The sequence below is a fragment of the Phodopus roborovskii genome, unplaced genomic scaffold (genome assembly GCF_943737965.1).
Source record: "Phodopus roborovskii unplaced genomic scaffold, PHOROB, whole genome shotgun sequence".
In the NCBI taxonomy this organism is placed as follows: domain Eukaryota; kingdom Metazoa; phylum Chordata; class Mammalia; order Rodentia; family Cricetidae; genus Phodopus; species Phodopus roborovskii.
Genome location: NW_026126549.1, coordinates 21213018 through 21225154, shown reverse-complemented (window position 1 = coordinate 21225154; position 12137 = coordinate 21213018). Strand labels below are relative to the sequence as shown.

The 12137-nt window shown below is 45.6% G+C and overlaps 1 protein-coding gene across 1 annotated transcript in view; it reads right to left on the bottom strand.

The window, feature by feature from the left end:
* Window positions 1-12137, bottom strand: part of Sh3tc2 (SH3 domain and tetratricopeptide repeats 2) — a 50961-nt gene that overhangs the window by 18594 nt on the left and 20230 nt on the right. Inside the window, exons 9-12 of the mRNA XM_051201130.1 lie at window positions 4976-5109; window positions 2575-2616; window positions 754-2451; window positions 484-664 (exon numbers count right to left, since the gene is read on the bottom strand). Coding sequence (XP_051057087.1) covers window positions 484-664; window positions 754-2451; window positions 2575-2616; window positions 4976-5109 — 2055 coding nt within the window. The remainder of the gene's footprint in view (window positions 1-483; window positions 665-753; window positions 2452-2574; window positions 2617-4975; window positions 5110-12137) is intronic.

Here is a 12137-nt window from a genome sequence, read left to right as displayed (position 1 = left end):
TTTTAAAGACGAAACTTTTAGCCATAAAATTTATACCCTGCTTCATGGCATTTATCTACCTTGTGTCTTTCTAAAATCCCAGGTTGTCTTCAGGTAGTGAAGACCCCTTGAAGGGTCATTGTCCTCAATATAACTGTCCCCTTTGAGACATGCACACTCAGCCAGTCACAGGATAGCTTGTTTTGGAAACACACAAGATAGAATGACAAAGTAATCATTACAAAGCCTGCCTGTATTTCAGGGACTTTAACTCACTCATTTTTCACAATAAGGTATTTTACTGTAAGGTAAATGCCACTGTTATCCTCCTCTGACTGAAGAGCAAACCAAGGTACAACTGGCCCAAGGCCACAGAACTCCCAGCTGATAGATAGTGCTGCATGGTAGCTGCAGGAGCCATGATTTTCCATCATAACATCCATGTGCCATGTGCGTATGGACTTGAGAGAAAGAACGCCATCTCTCCCTAAGGTAGGAACTCACCTGGATGTATTTAGGTTCCGATAAAGTTGCCCAAGGGACTCCAGCAAGCGCCCCTCCATCTCCCGGTCCCTGAGTTGCTGAGCCAGAGCCAGCCAGTGTTCATGATATGTAATGCATGCATCAGGGTTTGGAGACACCGAGCTATAGAAATGGCAGAGGGATTTGGTGACCTGAAGCTGACCTGAACATAAAGCAGGGACATGAATGAGACATGGGCAAAGCAGGTGCCAATGCTTTTTTTTTTTCCAATGCAATATGGGACATACTCACTGTTTAAGTGTTGATGCCTTAAGCCAAACAGCAATGCCACTTCATAACAAAGGCGGCTGTGGACCAGCTGGTGTCCAGATACCAGAGCTTGGCCCAACCACAGTAACACTTGTATCAATTCCATGTCTGTCTCCATGCTGGCTTGGAGTTCAGAATACAGCTGGACAGCCTGCAGAAGATAACCCCTGGCTGACTGCTGCATGCTGGACTTGAGGGTCAAGTGGCCAAGATTGGCTATAGACACGGCCTGGTTTCGTACATTCCCCATCTCCCGAGCTCTGATCAAAGCTCGGAGATAGCTCTTGGCTGCCCTGCTTATCCTGCCTTCATCTTGAAATGCTAGTCCCAGGAGGTTATGGACCACTCCCCTTTGGGTCATGCACTCTGTCTCCCTCAAGGAACATAGTAGTGGTTCAAGAATCTCCAGGGCTTTCTTCGACTGTCTGGCTAAGAGATAAGCCCAGGCCAGACAGAGAGATGCTTCAAAGGCTTCTTGCTCTCCCAGTAGCTTCCCTACTGCATGGGCCTGGCTCAGGTAGTAGACAGAACCTTCAGGGGATCTGTGCTGGAGGTACATTTTGGACAGGATGAGACACAAGATCCTCTGGGTGCTCAAGTCAGTCTGCTCCTCACAAGCAGCCAGAGCCTGCCTGAGGGTTGGGCAGGCCAGTGCAGAAACTTCACCCCAGCTTAAGGAAGGAACGCCAAGGATCTTAGTGGCATTCTGGAGGACTAAATAAGCCTGCCAAATGGAAACAGACATCCCCCGGGCACTCTGGGGACCACGTTTCTGAACAGAGGCCACTGTAAGATGTGGAAGATACTTCTTGTCATACAGAAAGCTCAATAAGGTGGCTGTAGCCTCCGAGGCAGGAGGGTGTCCACAAAGGAGCTGCAGGCGCTCAGCAAATGGCAGAACCTCCTCATGCCGGCCAAGGCTCAGGAGCAATCGGATGGCCAGGAAGCAGGACCTGGCCTCCAGAGGGCCACTCCCCACCACAATCCCTTGGCGTAGCACATAGGCTACCACGTCAAGCTCATTCTTGGCACTGAACTCATGGTCAGGCAGGCAGGCTAGCAGAGCACCTGCCTTTTCAAGCAAGGTTGGGCCTTTATGTCTCAGCCTCTGCCTCAGGTAGATGGCTGCCAAGTTGATGTACAGAGCAGACACCAGGGAGAGGTCCTCAAAGGCCCCATCAAGGACTCGGATGGCCTCTTCAAAGTATACCCTGGCCTGGGAAAGTTTGATCTTTCTGATACTTAGCCGGCCCAGGAGGAAGCAGAGCCGGGCATGGGCCCATGTCATGTGGCTCATCTTGGCCCACTTTCTTGAGGTCTCTAGGTAAGCCACTAGTTCATCCTCCTCAGAGAAGCTGTAAAACGAAGAAGTAAGGAAAGAGAAGGAGAAATCATAGAGGCTCTTAAAGTGGTCACTGTAGCCTTCGTGATCCAGAAAAGCCAAGATGGGGGCAAAGTGTTCCACCTCATCCTCTTCTAGGCTAGTGCTCAGGTCCATGAATAGTTCTGGATCATCAAGGTCATCAGGCTCCGGAAGGTGATAGCTGTCTGAGGAGGCTGAGAGGAGCTCTTCCTCCAGGCTGGAGTCCACAGAACTGCTGGAACGTCTGGATCCCAGGGTCTGCCGCTCCTCCCAGGTCCCACCAGACCCGGCATCCTTGAAGCCCTCAGGCTGAGATGCTGTAAGGACAGGCAGGGTTGAGCATTCCTGAGTGTCTGCAACTAGGGCAGTCAGCTTCCGGCAAGAGAACAGATGAGCTGACCTGAGGACAAGAGGTTGGGCTCGGCACGATCACTACTCACCGCTCGGATCATTCTGAAGACTCTGGATGGATTCAAACTCACCTAGATAGAGATGAAGGACAGGCCTAGTATTAGGTCAGAACAGGTCACCATGCCACCGACCCTTGAGGAGCTTTTGAGTTGAAGCAAGGGTATGAATGGGCAATCTTTACCCCCCTCAACATCAGCTTCGGAGTTTTCATCATCCCATTTAGTGCTGTGCTGCAGGGTATCATTCCTGCTTGCTTCCTGCCCTCCTGCCCTCCCTTCCTGCTTTCCCTCCCTTCCTGCTTCTTTACCCATTTGACAGACAGGAATTCTGTGTGCACTAACAAGTGGCAAGAATGGGGACCATAAGTGCTCACGTTTAAAGGCACAAAAACCGCACCTGAGGCCCCCAGTTTTGTTCCCTCAAGTAACTTGAAGGGATATCCTGCACGGTTTTGGATATTTTGACTTTGAGCTAGCCGAAAGTATGGGTAGAGAATGACGTAGATGCAGAGCCAAGGGGCGCAGTGGAAACTGCAAATACAGATTTGAGGCTCACACCAAAGCACAAGGAGTTGGCCCAAGTCCCAGGACTGATGTGAACACAGGTGCAGTACTTAAAGGGAAAGGAAAACGAGATGGGGGAAGGGGTGTGTTCATATGCATCTCAACATTTCCAGAAAGAAACTAAAAATGCAGAGAGAGCTGAGAGAATCATAAAGGCCTGGTGGTTTATACCGTAGCTACCCAATGTCATGAAAGTGAGGAAAGAAAAAAAGAAAGAAAACTAGGGAAGAACCAAGAAAATGCATGAAGTCCAGTCCAGGCAAGCATAAGAGAGCCCCACTAATGGACCTATGGAGGTCAAGGCCACGCAACCTTCAAGACAGCAACTGGTAGAGGGAAGAATCCACCTTTTCCTGAGAGAGCAGCAGCAGTGTGATCCCCACACCTTGAACCAGCAAACTCTGGGACCAGTAACAAACCCCACCATCAAGCCCAGCCTCTTCCTGCTCTCCTGTGGGGAGAGCTTCTGGTTTTGTCTTTGCAGATACGTCAAAGGATGAAAGGCCTCGCCGCTAAAGTTGGAAGAGTTGAAGAGTTTGGTTCAGAAAGCTATTTGCATACTCTGGCCTCTCTAATGTTGAAAGACAAGTGCCTGTCTTCATGTGGCCATTTGTCTTAGGACCAGGACACTCAAAGCACATGCTGTATTCATCACAAGAAGGGAGCAGACTCAGGGATGCACTCTTTTCCCAGGGCATCAGCCCTAAAACAGCTGGCATTTCTAATAGTTCCTCTACTGGCTGCCTTGAGGCTAGAGCTACACAACCATAAGGCACAGCCCACAGCCAGAAACATTGACTCCTGGTCTTTAACAAGTGACATGCTTCCTGGGACCTGATTTTGGATCTTCTGGGCCAACAGTAAACAGATCCAAGTCTATCACCAACCACTGCTCCCCTCCTGCATCCCAGAGCAAACTTGATGTTCAGAGCTCTGCTTCCCCCACTAGGAGGTGCTCAGAGCTTTGACTTCCTGGCTGAGCCTGGCAGATCTGCAATGAGAAATCTTTGCTAGGGCTGAGTGCTGTTATCTGAGGCTTCTATTCCTTACAAAAGCTTCCTATATTTGAAGAAAGCCTCCAATTCCCACTCTTTCTGAGAACTGAACTGAGAGTCATTTGTGGAAAATCTCTGGCTAGTCCCCTGAAATGACAACCACTTGAATCAGCTGCATAGTAGCAGGCATGCCACTGTCACTGAGAGGTAGAAGAAAAGGAACCCTTCCTTGGCTTTATCAGTGAGAGTAACCATACTACATCACACAAAGCAGTGGGCCTTTCCCGTCATAAGGAAATCGTTATCATTCATTTGCTCATTCATTCATTCATCACTGAGAAAATCTATGCTAGGCAAGGGAGATTCACTTCTGAGACTGATGCATCCAATAACTCAGGGTCATCTTGTATCTGGGGCAATGTGATGAAACGGGCTGCCCTGGCTAGCAGTTATCCTGGCTCACATACTAATATTCTTGAACCTCAGTTTCCTAATCTATAAAATAAGGGGAGAAATTATCTCTGAGATCTCTTTCAGGTTATCTGTGTGATTTGTGAATTGGTACCTAGTCAGCCCTGTGAACTTTAGCCATGACTCAGGAAGTTCTTCCTTTTCTTGGGATGAAAGGTCAACTGACCACCCATGGCAAAGGCAAGTTGGTTTTATCGTGTGTCACAATTGCTAGATAACACAATGTGTGCAATCTGGAAAGATCTGAAATCTATAAAGGAACTGTTGGTCAAACACCAACCAGGCCATCAAGTGAATAATGATTGCAGCCCAAATTAGAATATGGAGTCTCTTCCTGGCTATGGGCCCTTTCTGGCCTTTAGGAACCTGAAATTTCTCTGGGTCTGAGGAGCAACACTCACTAAGCCGGTAGACAGAAGTGATGTCAGTGTGAGCCAGTGCACGTAAGAAGCCCCAACACTCAGCCTTCCTGTCACTTCCCGGAGCCCAGAGAGAAGATCTTTCCTCATCACTGAAAAAGGCAGAGTTCTTGCTCCTGGATAGGACAGAAAACAGACACAGGTTAGCGCTGGGCTTCAGACTCCTTGTCTTCCTCTCTACACACGAGGCTGTAGCAGAGCTCAGAGGAGCAGCTTGTCCATGGTTGACATCAATTACTCACGACTGCAGTCTGTGCTTCACCATGGGAGAAGAAAGGGAAGTTGGGTGGTGGTGAGTGGGTCAAGGGCAGATGGAAGCATCCTTCTACTAAAACCCCATCCCCTCAGAGGAAGAAAGTCTGTCCCTCAAACCCCAGTGGCATCAGTTTGTAACAGGAGTGACAGGAACTGGTGCCTCTATGGTCAGGATTCAAGAAAACCATCACAAGTTCCTTTCTCCTTAGTGTATTCCCAGGAAGTCGGGGCCAAATGGTACCTGGCTAAGAACAACAACAAAGAACGCTTCCCTGTAAACAGAAGGAACCCTACACAGTTGTTACAATATGATGCCACAACACAGAACGCACTATGTGACACTAAGAAAGGAAAGGAATTACTAAGGGACAGAAAGTAAGTAGAGGGAGAGTCAGGTGCTGAGAAACAATCATAAACGAAGAGCTCATTGAGTGCAGCCTATATGAGACTGACCTGTAAAGTCTCATTCGCTTGTTAGAGGCCATTTGGAAAACTACAAATGCCTGCCAAAGCACATCCAGTAGCTAATCTTGCTGCAACATCACTTTCAAGCCAGTGATTAAGCTTACCCCTGTGATTCCAGCACTCCTTGAGTGGCTGAGACAGAAAACGCTTTGAATTCAAGGTCACATCAGACTACAGAGTGTTACTGAGGCAGGAGAGTAGGGCAGAGAGCAAGGTCAGGAAAGCCTTAGCCAAAAGTGGCAAAAGCAATACAAGAGAGAGAGAGAGAGAGAAAAACAAAAACCTGCCAATGAGGAAAGCCAGACACGCTCACATACCCACACCCCACACCCTCAGCCAAGGCCAGCCAGAGCTGGCTGGAGCCACTGTTGCAGGTGCAGCGGTACTCCAGAGCACCTGAAGGTGACCAGCCTGTGGTCTGTTATAAACTTCACGTTAACAGAGAGCATAAACCAAAGGCCCACCCTGTTCAAATGACTCCCCAAGATATATATGCAAAAGCCCCACTCTTTGTATCACATGACCCTTGTAGCTTCTGAAATGTTGCCCTGTTCTGGCCATCTTCCGCCCCTGAAAAGCATCTCCCTGCTTCTGCTGCCAACCACTGCATGTGCCTATTCAGTTCCTTGTTCTAAGCCTAGGAATCCCAGCAGGTGTCCACTCAACCTCAATGTCCACAGATATTGTGTATAAACAGAATAGAAAACACAGCAAACATATATATATATATATATATATGTGTATGTATGTATGTACATGTATATGTATATATGTATATGTATATATGTGTACACACACACACGTTATGTTCTGTACCAAGTAATTTAAAACCTAGTCAGAACACAAAACACAGCAAATATATATATATAAAATCAGGTTCAGCATCAAGTGATTTAAAACCAAATTCTTCAAAATCCAAAAAGTCTTGATTTTGAACCTCTGTGTAAGAGGAAGTTGAACATAAGTTCCTTCATGAAGCCCACAGGCTAGAAACACAGCAGCGTCCTTACAGAGGACTTCAAAATGTCTTACTGCCTGTCATTCTGGTCCCACCTTTCACCTCTGTGAGTACTGAGAAACACCAAGCCCCAATATCTACACCACTGGAGTACATGGGATCCTAGCATACAAGGTGTGATGCGGGTACCACAGAGGATGCAATGTTATAGGACCCGGAGCTCAAGCTCCTCAGATTTCAGGAGAAGTAAATGCAAAGATGCCTCTTGGCAAGGAGTTTTTCTTTACTGCAGGATTCATGCAAGGTCCATCATTTAAAATGTTGAAAACTAGTTCTCATGACAAAATAAAAATGCAAAGTAAGAAATAAAAATTAGGAAAGAAAACCAGCAGGGTCCATAGAAATCAACAAATACTGCAAAAGTAGAAGCAACAGTCATCCAAAGTCTGACTTACAGCAGGCCTGGTTAGAACAGAGAAACAAGAAATGAGTAGGTGCTACAAGGAAAGGCTGGATGGTTTTCAGAGCAAACACCCTCTGAGGAACACGCAGCTCTGTAAATGGAAAGCAGGGTCATGTGCATTAAGAATGGCAGAGATGAGTTACATGGCAAGTTCAGTTACAGTGCAAGAAAAAGTAAGAAAAACGGAAGACTCCCCCAGAATGTGGCATCCGCTGACAACAACATGACTGGTGATTAAAAAAAATAGCTGATTCAGTGAGACTGATAATAGACTAAGTCCAGCCTACCTCCTCCAGGACTCCAGGAGAGAGACTAAAAGATTGAGATGGGGCAATATTCAAAGGGAGAGTGACTGAGAACTTTCCAGAATTGGAGAAAGACATGATGAGTCTTCAAATTGAGGAAGCACACTAAGTCCTGAGTGAAACAAATAAAAAGGATTTTTTTTTTTTTTTTAAACAAGGGATCCACTTCTTACAGGTCTTTCCAAGTTATCTACTTTTTTTGTTTATTCTCACTTTTGGGTTTAACTATCCACAAATTAAGTATTCAATTTAATGACATAAAAGAAATGTAAATTATGGCTGGGCAGGGGTGGTGCATGCCTTTAATCCCAGCACTCCAGAGGCAGAGGCAGAGGCAGGCAGATCTCTAAGTTCGAGGTCAACCTGGTCTACAGAGTGAGTTCCAGAACTCTGGAGAAACCCTGTCCAAAAAAAAAAAAAAAAAAAGACAAAACAGAAAAAGAAAAGAAATATAAATGACAAGAACACACACATCTGCAATAAAACAAACAAAGGAAGAAAATAATCAAGTCAAATGTTATAATCAATAGTGCAGAAAACAGACAGCCAGCAAAAGAAAACATGGTTCCTAGTAGACAAAGCCCCAGCATGACGCACTTGTATTTTTTTTTTTTTTTTTTTTTTTTTTGGTTTGTTACTTTCCCACACACATGTTACTCTATGCTTGGATAAATCACCACCCAAGAGTATTTAATCCAAATAAGGGCTCTAGGGATGTTTGCCAGTTGTGGAATTGCACTGGAAATAACTGCCTAAGAGCTTTTGTAGGCAGCAGGGGTTAATCTGCTATCAACACCTAATAGACACTGTTCATGTCTTGGTAAATGAAAAGAGACAGCCTTCCTGCACAGTAAGGCCATGACACTAACAGCATAATGTTAATCAGCAACAGTAGATGTCATGATAAATAAAATTATAAACAGAAAAGCTATAAAGAGTAAAAGATATAATTTTTAACACTATGAAATTCTGAGTTTTCTCCTACTCTCTTCTTGCTGGTTCTGAGCAATTGGTTTATCAGTCTTGCTTACCTTTCTTAGCATAGATATCTGGGTGCATTTCTTGTTGGTTGCACTTTGTTAAAATGATCTATAGCACAATGGGGGACATAATGTTTACTAAAAAAAAAAATCTAAGTTCTTGCCATGTGAGGCACCTGCTCCCTTGTTCAAGGAGGCTGTGGAGACCCCACCCAGTGAGCTCTCTCACTAGCATCCAGTCTGCAAAGAGAAGGGTCAGCATGGAGGTAAATGTTCCTTCATGCTTCCAAGCAAAGCCATGGTCAAGCAAGGCTTTGACTCATCCTCAAATAGAGGGACAACTGGTGAGAAAGAAGGATGAGGAGCCAGAGACTCTGCCCAAGCCCAGGTGACCCTGGAGAAGCAGATTCTCCACTGGATTTGACAGGAAAATGTAAAGTGGTTATTTTCCACCACCACCTGCATGGCCTTAAATACTCAATGGGAATATATCTATAACCAAAGAGCAAAACGATTGGTCTGTTTCCTCCCTGAGGAACAATCCAAGGGACCACACTCAAAGGACATTAGGCTTAGTTCCATATGAGATGTCATTTAGGCAATTATTTATCACTAGAGATTTTTTTTTGGGGGGGGGGGGCAAAGTCTCACTATGTAGCTCTGGCCATCCTAGAACCTACTTTGTAGACCAAGCTGGCCTTGAACACACTCTGCCTCCTGACTTTGGCTCAGTTCAACCAAGAAAGATAGGCCCATTATTTTAACCTACAAATTAAATGGCAGTTTTGGTTTTGTTTTGTTTTGTTTTTTCTTCTCCTCCTCTTTTTTCTCCCTCAGGCATCGTGGAGGGACCTCACACTTGATTCTAGCCACTCCAACAGCTATCAGAGTGCCTGAAATCATCCTGAGATACTGGCCTTTTCCCTTCTCAGAATCCCCATCCCTTAAGCAGAAGTGTACCAGAGTTCAGCCGTGTGGCTCCCTAAGTCTGCCCATTTCTTTAAACTATACAGAAAAGTTTACCTTTTCCTCCTGTCTGTCTCTTTTCTAAGCATGTTTTCCCTTATGATTTGGGTTTCCTTTCTCTAAAGTTCCCCTCTCTTCCTCCATGTGGCTGACTTCCAGGCTGGCTTAAATGACACCCACTCCGGGCTTCCACCCCACTCCTGTTCTAGCATCCTCTGCTGGGCAGCTGTTGAGATTTGTAACTTGCCTGCCCTGGGTTCCTTTTCTTTCAAACCCAAATAAAATTGCTCTTGAGCTTCAATAAATAAATTAATATAATATAATATAATATAATATAAAACAAACACCTGCCCCAAGTTTCACAGGTTAGTTTTCTAACTGCCATCACGGTGAAGCTATGTGGATGGCATTAAAATACTATGAAAAGGAAACTTATCAGTTTGCATTCTAAGACAAGCATGAGGTTGTGACCATGTGTTTTTGGCCATGTGTCTAAAGCATTAGTCAAAGTTGAGTCAGAAAACAGTCCTGCGGGACTGTTCCTCCCAACACTTGGAAAATTGGGTATGCATACAAACATGAACAGACACATCCCAACACCATAAAAACTCATATGCATTTATAATCACACCTTTTATGGGACACTAGGAAGAGTCTGGTATAAGCAAACGCTATCCTTCTCAGAAACCCTTCACAAATAAATGAACACAGTCCAAGAGCGACACCCTGTGGCATCGACAGGCACAGGGCACAGGGATGACAGGACCTCAGCAGTGTGCTGTGAGGACAGACTGCTTGGCTGTCATACCTCTGAAGCCAAAGTCCAACCTTACTGTGGTTCAGGGACATCTGCCGTCCAAAGAGTCCTCCTACCTCTCCCACCGCTCCCTGGTCCCTGAATCTCTTTCCCCTACCTACCAAATCCACAACTTTTGATGCATTAGATCCCAGGTGACGACAGTGCACCGCCACACCCTTTGATGGGGACGATTCTGCCCCTCTGTGTGAGAGGAATCCTTACAGGTAAGCATCAAATCAACTTAGTGAGCCCGAGTTGTCACTTGGGCAGTGTTTGAGTCACAGATATCCAAATATAATTTATAAGACCTCTGACATCTTATCAAAACCGAACCTCAAAGATTACCATACATAATGATGACAAAAGAAAATGTAATAATAAAAGCCAAGATGGCAAACACTGACACACTGCCCCAGGCTTAGCACACTCTGTATGCATGATCTTACCTAAGCTCACGTCAATCCTGTCAGGTAATGCTAGCATCACACATTTTACAGATAAGAAAATGGAGAGTCAGAAAGGTAACTCGCTAAATGCAAAGTCACAGAGCTGATTAGCTCATGAAGACATGGGATCCACTGGCTACAGATGTCTTTTAGCCAGTCTGACCCAGAAATATGAAACCCAATAAGTTACTGTATTTCCAAATCATTCCCCATTGTCAACCACAGAGGCCTTTCCCCAGCCAGCCTGCCTCACCCACCGGTGTCACCAATAGTGTTAACCACTCCAGCCTTTCCTGGCCAGCTCCTTCTTTGGGGCCCTTCTGTAGTATTTCTCCTCCCCTCCTCGACTATAGGAATGGTTCTTCCCTCACTAAGTCTCTGAGCTTTTCCTCCTTTCTTCCCCATCACCAGCACCTCCGTTACAGAATTCAGACACTCGATGCTGGGATTTTAAGGTTCTAGATACAGGGCTTTGCATTCAAGCACTTTACTAGAGTGTGTTCCCTCTCCCCACCCCCTGCAGCAAAATAAAGGTGTCATTTAGACCCAGCATGTTCACCTGGCTGCCAGCTAGACCCACCTTCTTTAATTATCACAGTCCAAGCCTTTCTCAGGGCAGGACATGGGTATCCATATTTGCAAGTCTCTCAGATTCTTTAACTTCCTTTTGATTGCTGCTCAGCATCAGCATCCCCACGCCCCACCCCCCTCAATCCTCCTCCAGGATTCCAGCCTTAGCCTTGCCTCCTGGTCAGTGCCTTATTGATTCATCCCTCACCCAAAGCCTGGCGGCACTCATCATCTCTCAGCCTCTGCTGACACTCAGATACTCACCATCCTCTGTAAGATAAAGGGTACCATGCCAGGTCTTGGCTATACTAGTACTCCCCAGCCAACTGTCCCCAAGAGGATGTCTTGCTTTCCCATGCTGCAAAGCTTAACTCAAAGGTTGTCTTTCTTATAATAGTTCTCTCTCTCTCTCTCTCTCTCTCTCTCTCTCTCTCTCTCTCTCTCTCTTTCTCTCTGCTGTGCCTTCTTTGTATGTTTTCTATTTTTTATTTTAATTAAAATATAATAACATTATTTCCCCCTTCCCTTTCCTGCCTCCTGCCCCTCCCATTTCCCCTACTAACTCCCTCTCCTGAGAGTTGTGTTGACAGCCTTGTCCACTATATAAATCCTGCTCTCCTCCGCCCCTCCCAAGGCAAGGGGTGCCTTCCCTATTCAAGGATTCAGATTTCAGACTATTGCATAGAAAAATTGGACTATCTCCTCTCCCTGAAAAGGGCAGAACAGGGGAGTTTCTTCCCTTAGACTACTCTCTTTGTTGACTCTTTTTCATGAGAGGAAATCCTGGTATAAATACTGAAAGCATTGGACATATTCCTTACGTAACCATAGATATTCCTCGTGTAACTGTAGTTATTATGTAGCCTTAGATATTCCTTATGTAGCTATAGCTATTCCTATGTAACCTTAGCTATTCCTTATAGAGTTGTATCTATTT